We start from the raw sequence: 24,315 nt of genomic DNA, 5'->3' as shown, positions 1-24,315 counted from the left end.
TCAATAGTATTTTCAATCGAATAACTATGGACTCTACACAGTACAGTTATTCCTCCCAGAACTGACCTCTTGGGTCTTGTCTACACAGTCTGGACCGGATCGGACTGTGTATGAGTTTACCACTTCTCTACCCGGTTGTGGATTTATTCACAAATTACTAAATGAAATGACCTGAGATGTAGAACACTGTTATCAGTGATGATCTGGAATTATATGTAATATATTTAGAGTATTATATATTAGGAACAAATTTACTAAAACAGACATGTGGGGAGAGAAGCACAAACTGAATAATGAGGGGGTCTGTGTGATCATATGGGCCTATCGGTGATGGTGAAACTCTTAGTGCTCCCACAGATCTGTTTGTAGGAGGTTGAAGGGGGAAAAGGGGCATTGTAGCTTCCATTTATATAAGAATACTAAATGGTGTATACACAACAATAGTATATATTAGGATGTATACAATGCCATTACAGTTAATAACATCCAAGACGATCTCTTATACATAATCTTTGGCTACATGCACATGACCGTCTATGCAAAACAGATCCCCAGTTTGTTGCTGGGTGGACATTGGTGGGTGATAACCGCTTTCCCCGCCCATGTCCATAGGAAATGAGCGTCCGTGCTTCAAATTGAGGAATAGCGCCTGATCTATATCTTGTGACGCTGCCACTTGGCTCGGGCACAGTGCGGTGACAGACCACGACTGTGCACCGCACGTCCTGGATTCTTCTACAATGCCAAAAAGTAAATCATAAAATAGTATCGGGTAAAGTAATGTACAAATATCACGATCTATGAGGAACTATATCAATATAATAAATTGGAATCATTCAAATCCTAAAAGAAGTGTTGGCAGCGGCATTATACCACAATACATAAGCAGGAAGTGCACAGCGACCATTGGTGACATGTCACAAAGCAACTTGCAGGATGGAAAGAACCAAGTTCAAAAAGATCACCACAGAAAGTTGCAACAACAACCGGGAACGTTTCCTGTGAAGCACGGCTGTGGGACGTGTGTATCCTGCTGGACACAGAACTGATCCAATCATTATCTCTGTGCTGATAACTAAGGAACCACAACGGTTATTGTAAATATGATTGATTTTTGGGATAATTCTGCTGTCCTTTGATTTGCTCCCTGACCACCTCGCCATTGGATGAAACCTACCCTTGATCCAAGATGGCGGCCACGTTACAGACATGGCATTAAAGTCACACCCGTTACTTGCTGGGGTAGTCAGATACATCCAGATATAAATATAAGGAGTTTCTGGAGTACAAGGGATGTGGTGTATTATCTGCCATATTAGCTGACGACACTCTCCCTGCGCTCACTTCCCTCGTTGTGTAACCTCACATTACACAATCCACCTGGCGAGTGGCAGCTGCTCCTTCATATGGATTTTCAGCATATCTATTGTGTAATGAAATGGGTTTCCGTTTTGGATTGAAGTATTTTGGGATTGTGGTTAGTAGCTGTGTGTGATCATGTGTCTAACTATAACGTTTAATCGTACATTACCATACGAGATGTATTGATCTGGAAAAACTGGTTCTGCCGCCCTCATGTTCTTCCTGTATTGTGTATGTACTAATAAGAACCACATCCCATAATCTATGGGGGTCTGTGTTATTTGTACACCCGCCATGTAGTGCTGATTATCACCGTCTTCTTATGATCTTGCAGGGGGATTTTGTTCTGAAGATTGAGCCTCCCCTAGGGTGGAGTTTTGGTAAGTTGCGCTAATAACCATGTTCATGTCCCTGTGGTATTGTGTGTGTTTGTAGTTTGTGTTCCCTGGTTTCAGCTATTTGCATTAGTTAGATGTAATCAGTAAATCCCCCGACACCAGAAAAGCTGCACATAATCCTCCAGAAATCTCTGCATGTGTCACCTGATGCAGATCCAGTGTTAGTACTTTATGGGATGACTGTATATTCTCATATGTGTGAAATGTAGTGAAAATCCTGTTACTCCTGCATTTCCTTAAAGAAAATCTACCATCAAAATCCATCATGATAAACCAGGGGAACTTCCTCATAAATGCAGGCACTGTGACTGTGGTATCTTCTTATATTTGTTATCCATGGCCTCCTTACTTCTAAAATCAACTTTTACGGTTATGCTAATGAGCCAGGAGGGTTCTGGGGGCATTACCAGAGCCCCTCCATGGTGCTACTTCACAGGCAGAATGCAGGAGCATCCCCTTTCCCCTCCTGTGTGAGATTACAATAGGCAGGGGGAGGGTGAGACAGTGTAACAGCCTGTAAAGCTGCTGCACAGAGGAGCTCTGGAAAGCCCCCCCCCCCCCCCCCGAGCCAATTTCGCTTATTAGCATGCTTTTTAAAATTTATTTTAGAAGATTAACACCGCTATGATACTTGGCTCTATGAGGTAGGGTCCCTGCTTTATCATGCTGAATTTTGATGGCAGATTTTCTTTAATTTATTAAACTTAGTAATCATCCACAACTTTGGAGTCTTGTTATAATATCATTGATAGGGATCCCTTAATCTCTTGAAGATCCAAAATGCTGCCAGAATAAATCATAGAAGCAGGAACATACCTTTGTGACAATGAAGCATTGCTGGTGCCCAGTGGGCGGAGCTCATATGCAGCTGTAATGTCTGGAATTGAGCAATGATTTTGGTGAAAACTGGCACGCCTCTGGCTGTCTGGGTATATATGAGGCCCACCTCCAATGCAGTTTCTAGGTGGATTTTCCACCATAAAATTCAAAACGAAATCCACAAAGTGAAGATTACCATAAGGCAACCGCAGATTATTGTCAGATTAGAGTGAATTGTGTTTGACAAATTGATATCGGTCTAAGGCTTCGTTCACACCTCTGTAAAGATTTCCGTATTGAACAGTGGAGAACGTGGTGCAACATTCTGCTTTTTTCTGCTATGTTTCTTATCGAAGATTTGAATGTACAGAACTACAGAATGTACAGCTACGAAAATTCCAGTCACAAGTGTGAACTGGGCCTAAATAAGACTTTCAGTCCATTATGTGCCTTTTGTGACTGTGGAAGAAGAATTTAATTCATTTTTTAAAAAATATGTTGTGTTTTTTTTTTCCCCCCTCTAAATGCAGAGCCAACAAGTGTTCCCCTTCATGTGGATGGAGTGAACGACATCTGTACAAAAGGGGAAGACGTCAATTTTGTTTTTACTGGGTTTTCCGTCAGTGGAAAGGTACAGAATATTATTGGGTGTGGTCAAATTTCTCGTTTTAACAGTGAATGTACGTGTGATGTTGGGTCTTAGCTTTGGCATTATAATAATTCTTGAGTGTATTTACTAATAGATGGATAATACATTAAAATGTAATCAAATTGTTTCCAGGTGCTCAGCAGGAACCAGAATTTGGGTCCAGCCGGAGTTCAAATTGCATTGAAAAGAGGCGGAAGTGGAACCAACTTACAGACAACTGCGACTCAACCTGGTGGGAAGTAAGTGGTGAAGGCCCAGTTCACACCTTTTGTTCAGAACTCAGTTATTATCTTCCATCGTTAAAACAATTACATTATAAAAATAATAACATATGTTAACATTTCCATTGATGTCAATGGACTCTTCTGACAGGACCTACAATGCCAATTATTATGTCTCAAGTAACGGAACGCTAATGGAGGGGGCTCAATGTTACGCTATTGGATTTCTACAAGGGGGTTTCTATGACTATTAACCCCTTACCGACATGTGATGTACGTATTAGTACGTCACCCGCCGGCTGCCGGTGTATGGATGGGGCTCACGGGCTGAGCCCTCTCCATACAAGGTGGGTGTTCATTGCAGTCGCTGGCAAAGCGCCATTTTGGCATCTATTGTCATTCCCCAATGAAGTCCCTTTATCTCCACTCCCTCCCGCCACATACATGCAGCGATTGCCAGTCTTCTATGTAGACATATTCATACAGGTCAGATACTAATCTTCTAATGTGATAGTTCTGAGCTTTCTTTCTCTATTATGTCTAGTTGTATTTCAGTTTAGCAAATGTCGGTCTTACAAGCCATCTCTTCTTATTTTCTAAGGTTTTCGTTCAATAAAGTTCTTCCTGGAGAATATGAAATCGTTGCATCTCATCCCTCTTGGACCCTAAAAGAGGTAAGTTCTTCCATGATTACCAACAAGTAATAAAGGGGTCTTATCCCGGGACCACTCCCATCTGTGTTCCCAACTTGCCTAAAAGCAGCTCCTTCTCGTGTGGACCTGTATGTCTTTGCATTATATATGTATATGAACACCATGGACCACATCATACACTGGTGCTTAGTGTGATGCTGCAAATGGGGCAGTTTTATGCCAGAATTGTGCCATCGCCTGTGCCTAAACGGGCTCTGGCAGGGCTGGTGCCAGCACTGGGCATTCCTGGGCAAGTGCTGGGTTCCTGGGCAAGTGCTGGAGCCCAAGGCTGCTGAGGGGGGCCCACATAAGTCTGTACATAAGGAATCCATGGGGCTGAGGGAGGCTGTATCTAATAATCCATATGGAGTAAGGGGGGCTTTATATAAAATAACCGTGAGGGGGCTGTTTGATATGATAATATTTTAGGGAACAGGAGACTGTTTTAGTTTCTGAATTTTAAAGGCGTGCAAAGGGGTCCACTGAGGCTCTGTCACCCAGGGTTCTACTGCAACCTTGAACCGACCCTGGGAGCCGGGTATAACTTGTGTGTAGGTATGAGGCAGGATGCCCCGTGTCGGCCCACTACATGCCAGCAGCGCCCCCTACACACCTGCTTGTCCTCAAGTTGGCGTTAGGGGGAAGAGGCTTTTCTGGACTTGTACCCCAGATTTCAGATGCACCAGTTCTCATACATCTGGTCCTATGTTTCCACATTGCTGCCGTGTTCATGAGTGAACATCTAATCTTTGCTTTACCTTATACACTTTGTCATTTATTTCCATATTGCAGGCTACAGCAGTGGTGCAAGTGAAAAACTCTAACGCCCAGATATCCAGCCCCCTTCTTGTGGCCGGCTATGACGTGACGGGTTATGTGCGCAGTGATGGCGAGCCGATGAAAGGCGTCATGTTCCTATTGTTCTCCTCCTCCACCAGCCGTGAGGTAAAGTCAGGATTTTAAATGCATTATATTAAAAACAAAAAGGTATTTCAAGAATTTTTTTATATTCGCATATAAATAAGGGGGTTTAAAAAAAAAACCAACCCCTCTGTCCTCTAAAACACAGTTGTTCGTGGTGCACAGTCCTCTGTTTGTGGGAGAGGAATGTACACCTCAGACCCCTCCTTATATGTCAGCTTTAGTAAATGGCTGTACTCCTAATAATGTAAGGAATGTGGGTAATCACTGTTATCCCTTTAGAAATGGACAAGTCACTGGATGTGATGCTACACAGTATAGCGCTGTCAGTACAAGAATCCCCAATTATGTATAGGTTTCCAGGATGAATAACAGAGAAGCTGGATGAGGGTTTTTAAGAAATGATTATGAAGCATTAATATTTCAAAGTGTATAAATAATTCAGTAAGCCGGGATGTCAGGACAGCGGATGTGCCCTGTTTGTAGCTGGATTTCCTGGGATTGTCCTGTCGGTGATCCTCCTCCGCACATGGCGTTTGGCAGGTCTCTTCTTTATCCAGTGATAGAAGTAACTGTAATTCCTTGACATGTTTTACTTCTCATTGCAGGATATTTTGGGCTGTGATCTGTCACCAGTGGAGGGCTTCCAGGGAAAAGAGGAATCTGTTTCATACCTGTGCCATGCCACGTCTCAGGAAGACGGATCCTTTACTTTCCAGTCACTGCCAAGTGGGGATTACAATGTGGTAAGTGCGGAGCAGACACTTAATCTCCTCTTAGTGGTGGAATCCAGGGAAGCTTTATTAGCTAAGCCTCCCAACAAAGGCCTGCGCTTGTTAAAAGAATCTCTTCTCATTTAGTGCAGATACAGTTATGCACCTTATAGATCAATCACATCTGTGCGGTGCTCATCTATAAGCTCTATCACTGCATTCATATAAAGGTGCAATGTGTTAATTATTTTTCTTCTGAGAAAAATATGCAAATATGATAAGTGTGATTCCTGCAGCTACCACTAGAGGCAGTATGGGAGTTCATATTTCATACTATTATATATCTGCCTCCCTCTAGTGGTGGCTGAAAAAATCTGCAGCTGTAGAAAATGTAAGGCCCTGGATTTGTCTGCAATTCATATACAGGCGGTCCCCGGGTTACGTACAAGATAGGTTCTGTAGGTTTGTTCTTAAGTTGAATTTGTATATGAGTCGGAACTATATATTTTATAATTGTAAACCCAGCCAGAATTTTTTGGTCTCTGTGACAATTGAATTTTAAAAAATGTTGGATTGTCATAAGAACCAGGATTAACAGTAAATATTAATTGCAGACATATTTAATAACTATTACAGTTGTTTATTGTAATCTAGGGCTCCTTCTGTAACTAGGGGCCGTCTGAAAGTCAGGTGTTCTTATGTAGGGGACCGCCTGTAATAATAAATAATAATATTCTTTTATAGCGCCATCATAATCTTGATTTTTATATATATATATATACGCACACAATAATTTGAGCCTATGAACATGAGGGTCACTTTATATCTGAAATTTGGAGAAAAACTAAAGCATTTACATAGGAAACCAACATAACCTAAATACTGACATGCGCCATAGTGGGCTCTGTGTCCCTCTTAACACCTCGTTGGACCGTATAAGCTTACATAAGATGTTGCCATCTTCTTAACACTTTTTAGATGTGTAAAATGAATAGGAGCTTATAATCTTTCGATCCAGACAAGACTGAATTATCAGTGTTGTTACTGTATTGACTTTTATGTATCTTGTTTCTAGATCCCATTTTACAGGGGAGAGAGGATAACCTTTGATGTGGCTCCGTCCAGACTGGATTTCACTGTAGAACACGACAGTCTGAGATTAGAGGTAGGATTGTAATTTAATTTGTGTCTCAGTTATATTTTATTTTATGTGAAATCTGAAACCTGGTAATAAAGCAAGTGTAACCGTCCACTCATTTACTTCTATTGTGAGAATTGAATGTGGTTGTTGTGTCTAATCAGTGCCCCCCTGGGACAACGGGACATTGCTTCCTTTGTTGTCCCCTGGTCACGGAGCAAGACAGGAACTTTTTTTTTTTCTCGTGTACAGAAAGGTTTAAACATTTCATTTCCTAGCATTCTGATTTATCAAAACTCCCCTTTTCAGCTTTGTGTTTAAATAAATTCCTCTTGCATTCCTTTGCTCGCAGCCGATCTTTCACGTCATGGGATTTTCTGTCACTGGACGTGTGTTGAACGGCCCGGATGGTGAAGGTGTTGCTGATGCTTTGGTTACCCTTAACAATCAGATGAAAGGTAGTTCTTCAGTCTGTAAATGTGACTTGTGTTGCTAAATTATTGCTCTTAAAGGGGTTTGCCACATACAGCAAACTTTTTAACAGGGTAAGTAAATATTCCATATTATACTTGCCCTGTTTATGGTTAGTGGGAGTTGTGAGTCATGTAAACTCTGAGCAGCAAGACTCGCAACTTTCTGTAACGCCCTGTGTCCTTCTGACAGATGGAAGGCGCTGCACAGTCATTAGTCTCTAGACACCCCCTCCACTGATTTGTTCCCTAACCTGCAGACATTGATAAGTATTATAAGTATTATCTGTCACTGATGCCTTACTGACCCATTCTTTCCAATGGGCCTTTTCACAGTTCAAATCGCTGAAGCCAGGAAGATAAAACCAATCTGTATGTGTCCATAAGCCAAAATGGGTTCAGTGAAAAATCACTGATGTGAAAATAAATGCCAATGTGAGTTTACCCTTACCCAGTTAAAGTTTGCTGTAAGTGGCCAATCCCTTTTAATGTTTATAACCCTTTTTAATGTACCTCCATGTATATCGGTATGTAGGTGCAATATATACAGTGTATCTAAATTGTTCCACTCTTTGCGCTGGGCTTGGCTTACATACAGAAGCTAGTCTGTACTGGCAGAGCTGCAGTGCAGAGAAGAAAAGAAAAATGTCTTCTTCGATTTTCTTGTCTCTATCTTTCCTTAGTTATGACAAATGCGGATGGATCCTTCCGCCTGGAGAACATGACTGCCGGTACATACAGTATTGATGCACAGAAGGAACATATATTCTTTGATACGCTCACTGTGAAGATTGCTCCAAACACTCCGCAGCTTGCGGATATTGTAGCCGCTAGGTAAGATGTCCTAGAGGTGAGACTTAGAGTTTGCACAGTGTTGAAGGAGAATTTGTAATTATGATTTATTCTCTGTTTCCAGATTCAGTGTGTGCGGAGACATTTCCATCACACACTTTCCCGAAAGTATTAAGATGATGAGCAAATATAAAGTCACACTGACATCACAAGACAAGGAGAGGGCATCTGTCCTGACTACAGAGTCAGACTCTCACGGAGCCTTCTGCTTCCAGGCTAGAAGAGGATCCTATAATATACAGGTGATGCTATAGATCAGCTAGGAATTGTGGCAATCTATCTATTTATCTATGTATCTATGTGTGATTGCCTTCTGTACTAGAAATAGGCAACAGCTTCCAATAAGATGCATATAGGGATAAACAGAAGAAATATATAAGAACCCCAAACCAATCCTCATCCTTTTGTATTATTATGATTATAACCCCTATTATATATACAGCTCCCTAAAATGAATGGCAATCTATAGTAACATTCAATAACTGCAGAATTTGATAGAAGCTCTTAGTCTCGTCTCTCTGGGAGACCTGGGTTTGTACTTCTCCCTCAGTATGACTCTTTGTATTCTCTTTGATCTCGATGCTGCTGCGGCTCTTTGGCGAGTAAGTTATGGCGCCGATTCCCCTCTACTTTGTGTGCAGTGTACGGGGACCTCATTGCTGCCAGTCTCCACTCACCAGCAAAAATGTAGAATACAAGTCATATCATTATCAGAAAAAGTGTTGTTATACATGTGACCGCTGAAACTAAAAAGTCATTGAAATTTTAGGTGAACTTTCAAAACAAAAAATAAAAGTGAAATTACAATGAGGCTAGAAGTCTAAAATATTGATGTCCCTTTTCCAGGTCTCCATACCAGAAGTGGAGGCTAAAGCTGGACTGGCATTAAAACCATCTATGTTCCCGGTGACTGTGACGGACACACCTGTTATGGATGTAGCCTTCTCCCAATTTATGGCTTCGGTTTCTGGGAAAGTTTCTTGTCTTGGTAGGTTTTTTTTTTTTTTATAGATCTATAAGAAGCAGCACCTACTGCAGTGCCACATGTCCTGCACATTGCTCATCTCCAGGTGGGGGGGAATTTGTGATATTGTCAAATAATATCTCATGGATATCCTGCGCATGATCAATTTTATTTTAAAATTTTTGAGTATTTTACTTTTTTTATAAAAATTTAAATTTCTGTTCTATGAATACACTGTATCGTAGTCTTTAGAGTCTTAAAGGGGTTTTCCCACAGGCAAAAGTTAGGCCCTATTCACGGCATAGGGTCTAACTTGCTGATCAGTGGGGTTCTCAGTGCTGAGACCCCCACAGGTCACGAAAACAAGGGGTACGATGGGGGGTCCCATGTACCTCCGTCGGACGCCTCGTCCCACCGTCAGAGTAATAGAGCAGACAGCAGCGCATGACCGTTCTGCTCCATTAATCTCTATGGAGCTGATGGAAATTGCCGAGCGCCGCGCTCGCCGATCTCCATCAGCTCCATAGAGATTAATGGAGCAGAACAGTCATGTGCGGCTGTCTTCTCTATTGGTCTGACTGAGCAACGAGGGGTGTGTGATGGAGGTACATGGGACCTCATAGGACCCATAGTTTTCGTGATCTGAGGGGGTCTCCGCACTGACACCCCCCTGATCAGAAGGTTAGCTAACTTTTTTCGTGGGAAAACCCCTTTAAAGCCCATCTGTGTATATGTGTAATATAATATGTATATGAGTATACTGTATATGTATGTGTAAGCCTGCTATGTTATGCTTTCCAGATGCCTGCGGGGACCTGTCTGTCACATTGCAGTCCGTGAGCCGGCAGAGAGAGAAGCGCTCGGTGCACGTCTCCAGCAGAACAGAAGGAGCAACTTTTACTTTTGAAGATGTTCTTCCCGGCAAATATAAAGGTAGAGAAATCTATGATCCAATATGTTGCAGATCTTTGGATTCCATACTTGATAGCCCTGAAACACTTGATATGAATTTTTTTTTTCTGTTTGTTTTCCAAGCGAGTATCATCCAGGAGGATTGGTGCTGGAAGAATAAATCCTTGGAGTTTGAAGTAATGGACGATGATGTTTCTGGTATTGAGTTCAGACAGACTGGCTACATGCTTAGATGCTCCCTCTCACATGGCATAACACTGGTGAGTGAACCACACATACAGTCCCATTATACAGGGACCTGCTGTGCTTCCTCTCATTGGTTGTCCTGATTGAAAGGACATCAGTATTTTTTTTTGTATTCTTTGAGTTAACATTCACATCCATTGCACCATGGTTCAACTTTACTAACCCTGGGACTCCATACCAGTGGTACTTTAGTCGGTTACCAGTGGAGCGACGGCTACAGCGGATGTGTAATGGAGAAGTGAAGCTATACTTGGTGGACGAGAAAAAAAACACTAAGGCTTTATGTACATGGCATATTTATTGGCCATGAGCTGCCATTGACTTTGCATTGTGCACAATCACAGTGGGGTGAGCACAAATTATAGAGCAGGTCCCCATCTGTGCTGCGGCTTCTCTGCTCCAATGGAAATGGGAGGGATGAGTAGCGTTCACTCTTCCCATCTCTAACAGGCCACAAACTTCCCCTGGTTTGTGACTCGCTTAGCAAAGGGTGAAGGGCAGGCTAGAGGAAAACACTGATTAGTTACAGCTTTCATGTTACAGGTCATGTGAACTGGGTGGTTCAAAGTGTTTAAAATTCTTAAGCTACAGTTTCATAAGTTGTGTAATTAAATGTGTAGTTGAATTTTACAGGAATTTTACCAAGATGGAAATGCTCCAGAACATGTCGGCGTGTATAATCTAACTAAAGGAGTCAATAGGTTCTGCCTATCAAAGCCAGGTAATTTTAATGGATTTACCAATTCTTTTGGGATGGTGAATTGAAGCAGTCCCACTGAACTTGAAGCAGCAGTGGCTGGGCATGTGTACCACTGCGTGTTCACATTGGGTACTTGTTGACCCGGTTCTTGTCATAAGTTGGGGTCCAATGATTAAAGACTTATCTATCAGTACCGTGTATATACTAGAGTATTATCTGAAGCACCCAATTTTACCACAAATAACTGGGAATACTTATTGAATTGAGTATAAACTTATGAAAGGGAAATACATTGCTCACAGCCCCCTTCATTAATAAAATGCCACATGTAGCCCCTGCCAATTAATGAAATGCCCTTCATCAGCAGCGCCTCTGCCCTGTAATTAAATTGACTAAAGAAGCCCCTCATTGTATAAACAAAAAATAAATTTACATACTCTCCTTCCAGTGCTCCTTTTCCTTCTCCTCTTCAGTCGTAAAAGAGCGGGCAGGGAGGCGTCTATGCTTTCCGCGTCCACTGCTTTCCCCTATACCAGCAGGGTATATCCTTACAAACATGTCCTATGTGGCCCCAACCATGTATAGTATTTTCCAATCTGTAGTACTGCCGATGGTTAATGTTCTATAGATATAAGCAATATGGTAATTTAAAGACAATTGGGATTCGTATGACATGCCTATTATAGCTTTACCAGACTCCCTCCAGATTACAGCTGCTGTATTTCTGTAACTGTTTGCAGGCGTCTACAAGGTCACCCCGCGATCCTGCCATCGGTTTGAACATGCACATTACACCTATGACACGTAAGCAGAAATTTTCTTTTTAACATGTACTAATTTATTAGATGTACAATGTCAGCAATTATAACCACATGCTATCACAATCTCCTACCCTGATACTTGGATCTCAGAGCTTGCTATGATCTTGATACTTCTAACAAGTGGAAATATGTAGGTAGTCCCTGATCTGTTCTATTTTGTTTTGAAGGTCCTCCCCTAGCATCCTCACTCTGACTGCAGTACGTCATCATGTCCTTGGAACGATATCCGCAGATAAACTAAAGGATGTGACTGTCACTATTAAGTAAGAGCTGTTGATTCTATTTGTTATACAATGACAGTCGCAGCCCACAGGATCACTGTATACTGAATGTTTCTTATCTTCAATCAGATCCTCCATAGACACAGAACCAGCCCTGGTCTTAGGACCTCTAAAATCTGTTGAAGAGGCTCGGAGAGACCAGCAGCTCGCCGAGATTGACGCACGTAGGCAGGAAAGAGAGAAGTCTGGTGCGGAACAGGCAGAGCCACAACCACCAATTCAGGAGGTGGTAGAGGAGCTGCAGGGGCCATTCACATATGAATTCTCCTACTGGGCCAGGTGAGGTCTAAATGAAGAAATTATTGTAGTTGGCTTTTATGACATTGCCCGTTTATTTATAAATGTATCATGTGTGTAATGAAAGTGTCATGGTATTTATTTCATTCTATGATTAGATCTGGTGAGAAGATCACGGTGACCCCTTCCTCTAAAGAACTTCTCTTCTACCCCCCTGCAGTGGAGACTGTGGTCAGCGGAGGTATAAAGCCCTAGTAATACAGGCTGCTTATGCTTTATTCTTATTATTGTCCAGAGTCCAGTCTGCATTTCATCTCGTTTCATCTCTTTCAGAAAGCTGCCCGGGAAAGCTGATAGAAATCCAGGGGAGAGCCGGCTTGTTCTTGGAGGGACAGATAAACCCGGAATTGGAGGGCGTGGAAATTGTGATCAGTGAGAAGGGAGCAGCGTCTCCACTCATTACTGTTTTCACTGATGATAAAGGGTCATACAGGTTGGTGCAAGTATTTCTTATTTGAAAGTACACGGTATACATATATTTAATTGGTAAGAGAATTTACAACGTAACGAAACTTTGGACAAAATTGGTCATTGAATAGTGCAGCTGGTAATGGTAAACTTTGTAATATACTTTATGTAAGAGATCTGTTCCTGTGTCCTTTTTTCCTCTGCCTTCCTTCCTTATTGAAAGTGTTTGTGTAAATCAGATTTCTGTCCTGTATTCGCTGAAAGATAAAGCAACCAGATAGTCTAAGGACATAACTCTTTATAGCATTCAATACCATGTACAGCCACTATTGCATGTAAAGTGCTGTTCTTGGTAAAGAGTACATAGAATGCAATGCTTATTCAACTCTCTGATTCTGAAAAACCTCATTTAAAGGGGGTTGGCCACTAAAAAGTTTACTAGTGTAAGTACAAGACCCTAAAGTCTCTTGCTCCCTGAAAGGATCTCTCATCCAAACCTCTGATCATTGGTATGAACTGTCCTGTCATCAGAGATTCAGGCCTGGAAATACCTTCAACACATGGTGCAACTGCACTCACTCGTAGGCAAGAGGCCTAGCAGGTCACACATCGTTTTCTTACCCCTACTAGTGGTTTGAGGGGTTTGCAGATGTGTTTTTTTTTGGTACACCTGTCCAACCACTGATATGGGATAGTTTATCACGGAGGGACCATGCAGTCGGTAATGAGTTCATAACCCCACGGATCTGCTGGAAGGGGTTCCTGCGGACGGGAGAGAACATTTTTAGGAGGAAATACAATGTGAATGTGCCTTAGAGGTCAGGGGCTCTGATAGTGAGAATTATCTAAATGTGTGCCAGCCCCCCCCCCCCCCCCCCCCATTATTGATGGAGTCCTGATCATTGTAAGTAATGGCATGTTCTAGCAATATACAACTTCCTTTTTCTTTATGATGAGTCTACCCCTTTAAGCAGCAGTCCTGCCTGGAGAAAATTTAAAATCCTATAATAGACTTTTGAGATTAAAATGAACACTTAGCATAGAACGCCATGAGCTTTTGTAATCTCACAAGTTTCCCCTTTTATGTTGGTTGCAGGTTTTATGGCTTCTTATTGATGAATTATGTGGCTTTGTGTTGCCTGTTTATTCCCATGTGTGACTATTGAATGTTCTGTTTTTGTGCACAGTGTGGGACCTTTACACAGTGACCTGGAGTACACAATATCTGCACAGAAAGAAGGCTTTGTGTTGACTGCCATTGATGGAACCGTGGGGGACTTCAATGCTTTTGCCCTTGCAGGAGTTACATTTGAGGTATGGCCATAAATCACTCTGACAATAGTTTCCTTTGGTCCTTCAAAATTCATAATAAACTAAAATGAAGGGTTTTCCAAACTAACTTTCTCTTTGTTTGGGCTTAGATCCGGTCTGAGGATGACCAGCCCCTTGCCGGCGTCCTCTTGTCTCTTAGTGGTGGATCGTTCCGCTCCAATCTCCTTACCCAGGACAACGGCATGTTAACCTTCTCCAACCTGGTAATGCAAAGATCCCATTACTGAAGTCTAGATGTAGTTATATCCTCGTCATTTAGCGTGTCCAACTTCTACCTGGGTCTTTGTAAGGATATCTATCCTTCTGGCCATGTTTAGAGTGGATCCATAGCACATCCCTGTGTATAGTGCCAGGTGGAGTTACCTCCAGAGATGCGGCCTCTCTGATCTTAAAGGCATTGTATCAATTACTGTTATTACCTTAACAATCTGATCTGTGGGGGTCTGACTTTTCGCCAATTGAATACTATCTCTCCTTTCAATACTATGGGACCCTGTTCTCCTGGTCAGTGGGGATCCCAGCAGTCAGGCCCCCACTAATCAGATTGTTATCCCCTATGTCATGCATAAGATATAAGAATAATAAAAAGGACAACCTGTACCAATCATAAAGTGATGGCACCCGATTAGTAGCTAATCTTTTCTTTTTTTTACATCTACATTTTTACACATTATATCTTTTGGATATCTTGTCACTTTATTATTCTAAACATGAAAATGGCAAAATTTAATATAGTGGTAAGGATATTTTAGGATCACCTATCACCAAAGCCAGTTATTTAGTTGACTCTGATGATCGGCCATACTGAAAATTTTTTTGTTTTTTTTTAATTTAGGAAATGTGATTTTGTGGGTTTTTTGTGTTTTTAATAGTTTTTTTTTCCCCTCTCCTTCAGAGCCCCGGTCAGTATTATTTTAAGCCCATGATGAAAGAGTTTCGTTTTGAACCTTCCTCTCAGATGATAGAGGCACAGGAAGGACAGAGCCTGAAGATTAAAATCACCGGCTACAGGACTGCGTACAGGTCAGTCACTTTACCTCCTAACACAAGTCTCACTGCCACTTTGCTTCATTGGCCACAATCAGTTCCTAAAGATTGAAGGTTAAGCAACTCCCTTTACTTTCTGTCTCTAGGAATATTGAATCAGATACTTACGTACTTGGGATCTCATGCCAAACCGAAAGTATTTGGGTTTTAGAAATTGATCCCCTATCTTTCTTTCTATACAGACCAGTGACATCACATTCATTCATCTGGTGGGAGCTCAGTCCTATTCAGCTGGAGCTGAGCTTCACTACCAAGCATAGACACTACCCAGAGTACGGCAGTGTACTAGCTACAAAGTAATGAGTAATAAACTTCTTATAACCCAATCTATCATGTAAATTGTTGTCAATACTCAGGACCTTAAAGGGGTTGTCCATTTTAAGCAAATAATTGATATGGATTATGTAAAGTTATACAATTTCCAAAATACTTTCTGTATCAGTTCTTCATGGGTTTTCTAGATCTCTGCTTGCTGTCATTCTGTTTACTTCCAGTGGATAGAAATCTGTCCGTGGTCATGTGATGTCACACAGGTGCACGGCTCGTTATATATCACAAGGCTCTGGTTACTCTCTGTGATACTAACAGTTTGTGCACCTACATCTCCATTATAAGACCATGGACAGGTTTCTATTCACTGGAGGAGTCTTGAAGGCGGCCTGTGTGCGTGATTACCTCCTGGTCTTGTGTGCTCATGGTTCTTTCTAATTGAATAAAAAATATAGATTTCTTCATAATGAATCCATTCTGATGCTGAGGGCTTGGTTGTATCCATCTTTTTATAGATAACACCACTTGTATTCACTGCTGTAGATAATGAATGTGTGTCCTCCTGTAGGAAAAATGTATGTAAAAATGTAAGTTTCTGTTTTGGAAATATGGAAATATATTTGCAGACCAGTTTTAGCAGTAAATATTAGGTCTTTTTACTACTTTATGTAGTGTCTGCCAATGGGTGGGGTGTCGCTGGACACGTCCCCCTGCCGCACAGAAAATTTACTATACGTAGGCAAATCTGTCAGACCAAACGGGGTCAACAGCAACAAATCTTTTAGTAACTCTACTTGCCATCTATTTGCAGTTGTTATGGAACGATTTCCTCTCTGAATGGTGAACCCGAGCAAGGAGTGTCGGTGGAAGCCATGGGCCAGAACGATTGTTCAATTTATGGTGAAGACACAATCACGGATGAAGAAGGCAAATTCAGGCTTCGAGGGCTAAGGGTAAGTATGGATTTCATACATGTAGGGGACATAGTTTCCATACATCACACTTTCCCCCACAACTCACAGGAATTATATGCAACACTTCAGGAATATTGTAGATTTGTATTTTATTTGGCATTATTTTGTATTCCTGTTTTGTAGAAATCCAGGAATGAATATCCATTTCTTATGTATTTATTTTCCTATTTTTGCAGCCTGGATGTGTCTACCATGTTCAGCTGAAGGCAGAAGGAAATGACCATATTGAGCGTGCTCTGCCTTCATACCGGGCAATACAGGCGAGTCCTAAACATTTTGTGTATGCACAGTATCTGAGATTTGTGTCTTTCTGGTGGTTTATAATCTACACTTTACAATGAGTGTCTGTGTATGACACAACAGCCAATACGAAGAGCCAGAGTTTGCAGCAAGTTTTAGCCTGTCATAAGTAATAAGACAAGGAGGCGTGTCCCAGACTACCTCAAACTCCCTGTAAGAGTGCGGTCACATGTGCCACTAGTATTGCATTTCCTAATGCAACACTAGCGCACGGGGGTGGGCCTCAGCCCAGTCGCATATGCAATTGGTAAGCAGCACCCTTGCCTTTAAACAATACAATCCCACCCGTCCTGTATGATATAGCGCTGGTAATAGGGATGGGTGGGTGTGGCCGCTTTGGCTGGCCGGGAGCTGAATGCAGCGTGACTTCCAAGCACCAGGGGTACGGACCGGAGAGATCGCAGCGCTGGACCCTAGGACAGACTGCAGAGTACATGTTTTATTTTTTTTTAACCTGCCCCCATCCCGGCCACCCAAGGGTTTTTTAGGTTTTTTTGGAGAGCTACGTGTAGAATCAATGCGTCGGGGTTAAACGGTTCTGACTGTTTCTCCTCTTGCGTTGATAACAAGACGTTACAGGCAAGTAAAGAGCTAATGTAATAGGAGGAGGCGGGATGGGAGTGTAATGTAGGATCAGACTGAGATTATGGGGATTGTAGTATTTTAGGTGTGGCTAAACTCTGACCATCTGGAAGTTAGAGACCATCGCAGCACACTTTTTAGGAAAACCACAATCTTGTTTCAACTTAACTTCCCAAATTGACCTGCAGGTAGGTCAGGGAGCTACTTGTGTTCAATTCTGCCTATAATTTATTTAGAAATGATCAAAATAAAATTTAAAGTAACACATTTTTTTTTGTTAAAAATGGCTAAATTCATTTTTCCCCCAAAGGTTGGCGATCGTGATATAGAAGAAGTTAACATCATCGCATTCCGTCAAATCAACCAGTTTGACTTGAGTGGAAATGTAATAACAACCCCCGAATACCTCTCTACCCTGTTGGTAAGACTTGTATCTATAGATATGTGTCTATACATGTGGGGAATTATCCTGCTGATATTTAGAGCAATCTAGCCCATTTTTAATATAATGTAGTAGGAGTAGCCTTTTTTAAAATGTTATTTATTCTGGGAATGTATTGACCATAGATTGATTTGTAAAGCGCTACAGAATTTGATGGCGCTGTATAAATAAAGATTATTATTATTGGAGTGGAATTATGTTTTCTAATGCTTAATTATAGGTGGGACCAGCAGGGGGAGCTCCTGCCCTCTTTATGAAGAGAATCTATGGTTTAGGTGTAGTAATACACTTGTCCCCTGGAGGGTGTTGCAGGTCAAATATGTGCCCCCCCCCACCCCCTCCCACATTAACAGCTGGTTGCTAAAGGTTCCAGGGCCTTAAAAAACCCACAACGATGCCTTCAGTCATTATTCTGTGCAAGAAAGTAAGGTCAGCTATTGCTAAAAGCACATGAAAGTAATATTCACTGAAGGAATAATGTGATTGTTGTGTGAGCAGATGTGAGCTGCCCATCATGAGCGCTCTCCCTAGATTCCCCCTGCTTCACCTTCCATAGGCATCCATTATCTGCTCACTCATTCCATCACCCCCTGCAATATTGCTTTCCATATTTCTTTTGATATTGCGCCTTGAAGCCGTGCCCTGCACTTACTCTACGGCACAGTAAGAGCCTAAGATCTTACAGCCTCGGCTATTTGTACTTTGCTCGAATGTCAGAGCCCAAACCATAAAGTTACACTTATGGATGTATTTCATGGCTGGTTCAGAGTGGGGTCAAGTCAAAGACCTTGTTTGATCCTCATGGGACGAGGCAATCAGCGAGGGAAATAATTAGTTGTAGAACGAAAATAAGAAAAAAAATGGTATTATGCGACTTATTTGTGTTTTTTTTTTTTTTTTAAATTTAGGTAAAACTGTATAAAAGTGAAAATTTGGACAACCCAATACAGTCTGTATCCCTGGGGCAATCCCTGTTCTTCCACTTCCCACCTCTACTCAGAGACGGAGAGGTAATTTACATATTTTATCTCATTTTTAGGAATACACGTGGATAACTATTACTGAATGCAGTAGTGAAATTGGATCCACCCATTTTATTACCGTGTGCACCTTACTGCAACTTTAACACTTGCAATCGGGTTATAGAAGTATCATCTTTGCAAAAGATGCCCCTGTACCCCTGTAGTACAAAGTTTGTTAAAAGTTTAGAAATGTTTTGCTAACATTAAGTAGAATACAGATGTTTAATGTATACGTGTACATTGCCTTTTCTTTCAGACCTATGTTGTACAGCTGGACTCCACACTCCCCAAGTCTCAGTACGACTACACTCTGCCACAGTTTTCTTTCGGCACACATGGATACCATAAGCATCTCACTTTCACCTTCAGTCCTACGGTCAGTCTAGTATTTTTATTACATTGTATGCATTAAGTTGAATTTATAACATGCAGCAGTATGTAAACTACTCTGAAGTTACACGGCCAAAAATAGTTTTAGAACAGCTGGAGAGAGCAACAATACTTGTATCATGCTAATGAGTTGTGACATATTCATATATAACAAGTCTGTAAAGGAAGTATAGATCCTTACAAATAGGGTGTTTGCTGCATACTGTAGCAAAAACGCCCATTGCACACGTGGGGTCAATATACTTTTGTTTTGATGACTTCCACGGGGAGCGGCGATCAGTTTCCATGACTGAAGATTATTATTATTGCTGAAAATCTGTAACCGTGTGCCAGTGGCACGTGTATGACAATCTATAGTAAATCCTCCATATACTGCAATACAGTAGAACTGCAGTATATGGTAAGAGCAATCCGACTCTCTAGGGTTAAAGAAAAAACCCTGAAAGCTCAAATCATCCCCTTTTCCCTAGATCTGATACAGGAATAAATAAAAACGTAAACATGTTAAATATCGCCAAGTCCCAAAAGTGTCTATCAAAATATGAAAATGGTTATTCCCGATGTTGAATCCTATAATGGGAAATGGTGCCCAAATGTTCAAAACTACACTTTTTCGCCATTATGTAACAAATTTAATACATTTTTCAAATGGTAGCAATGAACACGTCGGCTCATTTTGCAAAAAAAGAGAGTCCTCATACAGCTCTGTACACTGAAGTATGAAAAAGTTATTAGCGTAAGAACATGGCGAAATTAAGAAATTTTTTTTTTTTTTTTTGTACAGAAGGCCTTCATTTTTGTAAATGTTTGAAAACATTATAAAACCTATATAAATGTGGACTTTTTTTTTTTAAAACGCACACAATAAAAATTATCATACAGACCCAAAGAATAAAGGAGACCTGATTTGGAACCCCCCGCTTCCAGTACACGGCATGGAATAATAAACAATGTGACTACAAAGTACAATCTGTCACACAAAAAACAAGCCCTCACACTGCTTTGTACACGGAAAAAAAAAAAAAGTTATGGATTTTTGAAAGTGGGAGTAAAGAATGGAAACGCGGAAACAAAAAAAAAAGAGGCCTAGTTGTTAAGGGGTTAAATAAGAAATGACAAATGGAATTACTGCAGCATCAGCACTGATACATCGAGTGGTCTGGAACATAAGAGGTTAAAGGGGTTTGACGGCAGGGAAAATCGGGCAAGTGTCATGGAGACCGTCAGTCTTCTAGAAGCAGAGACTGTGATTAGACTGTAGGAATAGGGAGGGAGATGCAGAGAGATGAGCCTTGATCTAATATGGGAAAACCCCATAATAACATCACAAATGTAAAAATATGAACAAATAACCTAATTTTGTTTGATTTTGCAGAGAAAGTTACCGGAGCAGGATGTTGTGCAGGGCTCCTACCTGGCCCTGCCGCTCACCTTACTGCTGCTGCTGGCCGGGTATAGGTATGACAAGGTAATAGCCACCAATAAGGGTTAAATGGGAAACACTTTGGTACCCACTCCATCCACAGGGTGACCCTCTGGAATATTTCCATCCATAATACATTGATCACTTCCAGGCTTTCATCTGATGTAACAAGTCACAATGTAGCAGGAATCCATCCGCTCTCCGCTTATAAGGATTAGAGCAGCTTTAGGAAAACCTTCCTATAAAATCCCCACTAATGTCTGGATAATTCTCCACTACAAATGTTGAATCCATTTGTAGACAAAAACACTTAAATTGTTCTGGGACTGGTGACATTACTGCTTGATAGTCTGTTATTAACTACTTCAGGGCCAGTTCTACTGAAGGGAAGGTTTCACGAAAGGGCCTTGAGTATAAGGTTTGTAGAGGCAGTGACTAGTGCTGGTGTCCTCCATAGGATCTTATAGTATACTATAATGTGTATAGCAGAGAGGCTCCTGCTGCGCCATTAGTCTTGCATCCAAGCAGTGAGAATTGGGGTGGAATATGTGGCTGGAGCACGGAGAAGACATCCTTTTCCTTTTTCATTTCAGTATTAGATATGAAAGATGACATCCCAATGACATAAGTATAACCACCAATGTATCTTCAGAGTGGGTGGGTGGGTGGGTGGGTAGTTGGGGAGCTGGAAGAACATGAATATGCATAAGTGGTGAGTCAACTTTAGGAACACACTGTGGATCTTAATGGGCATGGAGAGGAACAATATAGGGATAGTTGTACTGCTGTATTGTATAACAGCTTAGTAAGTGTAGGTTATGTCAACTGACGGGTTCCGTCCAGCTCCAACAATGTTGACTTATCACCAGTCATGTGATTGTGACTTAGTTTCCAGCAACAAAATGGATTTTGACTCTAATTAAACCTTTTGCATTTTAATACTGTTGAATTTGGATAATTTGTCTTGCGTCTACTAACTATTCCAGAACTCTCCACCTTCTCCTCAGGCAGTACCCTATAGCCTGAGCGTCTCATTAGGAGGATGACCTTTAGTGTATTGATAGTAATGGCTTAAGAGCCTGAATAATGACCACTGTGTGTCTGTGGTTTCCCATCACATAAGATGCCGGTGAGATGTGTGGAACCATCCGTCACACTTTGTTAAGCTGACACGTGTAAATAGTTTTTGGCTGGAGAATAGGTCAGACTGTGTCATTAATTGCACAGGAGAGATCCAGCTCCATGAGCGCCATGTGCCTGCGCCCGCTTTACTGTAGCCGGCTGGATTGGAACATTTTCCATTCCCCCTGTTTAAGCATTTCTACAGCCAAGTGCATTAGGTAAAACCTTGGGTATAATTAGGAAACTCCGAGGCAAATGCCAGCGTCTGTGTATGGGTCATGCTATAATTTGCTTACACGTATTAGGCCGCTCAATTAGAATCACAGTAGTCGCTGATTCCAGTGTTATTACATGTTTCTGCTTTAGTGTATAAGCCTAGAAGATGGTGGTAGTGATGTGCTACATGCACCCTGCCGCCAGAAGTGCAATGTCCTGCTTCACTGAGCTTCGCCGTGTCTATGGATCTGCTAAGCTCTAAAGGCATTTCATTTGTAAGATTCATTTGCAGAATTGGGGTCCTACTTGTGTGAATGAAGAGTAACACTTGCAGTCTGCACTTTTAGCAGTTTTACCCTATGCATGTCCTATACGTTTATTTCCAAGCTTATGGAGGGAGACGACCCGCTAGGAAGTCTCCTATACACTGCACATAGAAAGGGGGGAGATCCTGCACCTCCATCTGAATCTTGTCGGATCAATGTGGAAATAAAACACATTGGTGCAACTCAAAACTTGCTGTTGTCAATGTCAACTCCACCTCTTCAGGGACTCGTATGGACACTGTCATTTGATACATTACTGAGCTGCGGTCCTCATTGGGAGACTGACGGATTCGGGAGATATTTTATAGTGAATGTAAGGTTAGGAAAGAGGAAGGTAGAGGAAGAAAGGGACCAGACAAGTGAAGAAAGAAGATAGTACCCTTAGATATCCCACTGTGATCTACAGTAGCAGTGCTGCGGAGGTGAATGGTTGATAAACTGGACATTACTTATCCATACAATACATCCGATATGTATCTTATACACAGGACCTGTGCAGAAATGGGCCTCAAACAGGGAGAAGTTTGCGGGCCCTTTCCGGCCGGGTGGAATTGGGAGCAGTGAGCGCTCCTCAAACCTCCCATCTCCATAGGAGCCATGTCCTATATTTGGCAGGAATAGGACCTGATCTGTCTTGTGCGGCTGGCCGGATCAGTTGCTGTGTTTCTCACCGTGACGTGATCATGCACAATAGGCTTCAAGGGCGGCCGTGAGTTGCTGCTGTTTTTGCGGCTAGCTCATGGCCACCATACACGGTTGTATGCATGAGGCCAGAGGAAGAGGAAGCAAACTGCTCCATCCTCAGTGTAGTGGTCATATCGGGGCAGTGCAGAGCAGCAAAGCTTTGTCACCACAAACAGTGTGAAGCTGTCTGTTTCTGTGGGGGTGCAGGACGTTGGACCCTCACCAATATGAGATTGTTGGCCTATCCTTGGGTAGGTCATCAATAATTTTCGCCTTTAACGCCATAGTTTGACTTCATGTGACCTGTTTATTGTTGCACCTGGAAAACACAAAGCAGATTTTTCATTCATTATCTCGCTAAGAAAAGCAGTGCGTGGCTTCAGGTTGTCACAAGTGATGAGTCCTCACCTTTTACTCTGTATTTAGAGCCCTCAGTAATGTTTGTGGACTTGTGTATAGCGGAGGTCAGTGCTCTTGTTGTATATGCATATATATGTCACTTGTCTTATGCACTCATGATTCCCTTGTCTCCCCTTTGCCAGTTGATTCCCCTGCTGCTGCAGCTGACAAGTCGTCTGCAAGGAGTTCGTGCTCTTGGACAGACAGGAGCTGAGGCTGCCAACCCAGAGGATGCAAAAAGACTTCAAAAAAGACAAAAGACGCGGAGGACGTGAAGAAGAGCTATCATGGTGTGAAGTGTCATCCATGCCATGCTCCAGACCCTAGGGACATGTTCTGGAAACTTTCTCCTTGGTTTGAAAGAAATTCAGATACAGATACAGTTTCTCTGCACTACATGATTCCCTCCCCCTTTTTAATAAAACTTGTTTTGTACATTGTGGGTGTATATAAACAGATCCTGGAGCATGATTTTATTTGAAAAAAAAAAAAGTAATTTGACCACTTTTTGTAATTTTTTTTTTTCCTCTGGAGATAACTTATTTTTTATTGTCACTGTAATACTTGATGGCCGGAGACTTCTCAATAATGCAGAATAATTTATCTTCTCAGCTGATTCCCCAAGGAAGCTTAAATAAAGAGTAACATGGTTTCCCTTTCTACATTTCTGTATTTTTGTGTTTTTTATTCCTGGGTCATGGTTATATATATTAGGGCAGCTTCTGATGTACATGTTCGGTCCGTGTGGATTGTCCGGTTTCACGGATAGACCAGGGTGTCGAGGACAGGATATGATATATGGAGTCCCTTCTTCCTTGCGATGCAGCACCAACCATAATCCTTCAATAGAAGAGGTCTGGTTTGTAAACCAGCCATAGAACCAGCCTTATCAGGTGTCCATTTCCCCCCTCCACCTCACCTC

The 24,315-nt window shown here is 41.8% G+C and overlaps 1 protein-coding gene across 1 annotated transcript in view; it reads left to right on the top strand.

The window, feature by feature from the left end:
- LOC140075129 (BOS complex subunit NOMO3-like) overlaps positions 1-23,694 on the top strand; it is a 31,791-nt gene extending 8,097 nt beyond the window's left edge. Inside the window, exons 3-31 of the mRNA XM_072120642.1 lie at positions 1,697-1,742; positions 3,110-3,210; positions 3,361-3,467; positions 4,051-4,123; positions 4,934-5,086; positions 5,671-5,808; positions 6,851-6,940; positions 7,266-7,371; positions 8,067-8,217; positions 8,300-8,477; positions 9,082-9,223; positions 10,001-10,132; positions 10,235-10,371; positions 10,991-11,078; positions 11,798-11,861; positions 12,046-12,141; positions 12,229-12,438; positions 12,555-12,637; positions 12,730-12,889; positions 14,052-14,178; positions 14,286-14,399; positions 15,092-15,219; positions 16,325-16,466; positions 16,664-16,747; positions 17,680-17,790; positions 18,720-18,821; positions 19,090-19,209; positions 20,599-20,691; positions 23,537-23,694. Of these exons, the coding sequence (XP_071976743.1) occupies positions 1,697-1,742; positions 3,110-3,210; positions 3,361-3,467; positions 4,051-4,123; positions 4,934-5,086; positions 5,671-5,808; positions 6,851-6,940; positions 7,266-7,371; positions 8,067-8,217; positions 8,300-8,477; positions 9,082-9,223; positions 10,001-10,132; positions 10,235-10,371; positions 10,991-11,078; positions 11,798-11,861; positions 12,046-12,141; positions 12,229-12,438; positions 12,555-12,637; positions 12,730-12,889; positions 14,052-14,178; positions 14,286-14,399; positions 15,092-15,219; positions 16,325-16,466; positions 16,664-16,747; positions 17,680-17,790; positions 18,720-18,821; positions 19,090-19,209; positions 20,599-20,691; positions 23,537-23,668 (3,408 nt within the window). The 3' untranslated portion in view covers positions 23,669-23,694. The remainder of the gene's footprint in view (positions 1-1,696; positions 1,743-3,109; positions 3,211-3,360; positions 3,468-4,050; positions 4,124-4,933; positions 5,087-5,670; positions 5,809-6,850; positions 6,941-7,265; positions 7,372-8,066; positions 8,218-8,299; positions 8,478-9,081; positions 9,224-10,000; positions 10,133-10,234; positions 10,372-10,990; positions 11,079-11,797; positions 11,862-12,045; positions 12,142-12,228; positions 12,439-12,554; positions 12,638-12,729; positions 12,890-14,051; positions 14,179-14,285; positions 14,400-15,091; positions 15,220-16,324; positions 16,467-16,663; positions 16,748-17,679; positions 17,791-18,719; positions 18,822-19,089; positions 19,210-20,598; positions 20,692-23,536) is intronic.
- The last annotated feature ends 621 nt before the right edge of the window (positions 23,695-24,315 follow it).

This window comes from Engystomops pustulosus, chromosome 8, assembly GCF_040894005.1.
Source record: "Engystomops pustulosus chromosome 8, aEngPut4.maternal, whole genome shotgun sequence".
In the NCBI taxonomy this organism is placed as follows: domain Eukaryota; kingdom Metazoa; phylum Chordata; class Amphibia; order Anura; family Leptodactylidae; genus Engystomops; species Engystomops pustulosus.
Note: the sequence above shows the minus strand (reverse complement) of the source record. Positions and strands in the feature narration are given on the sequence as shown.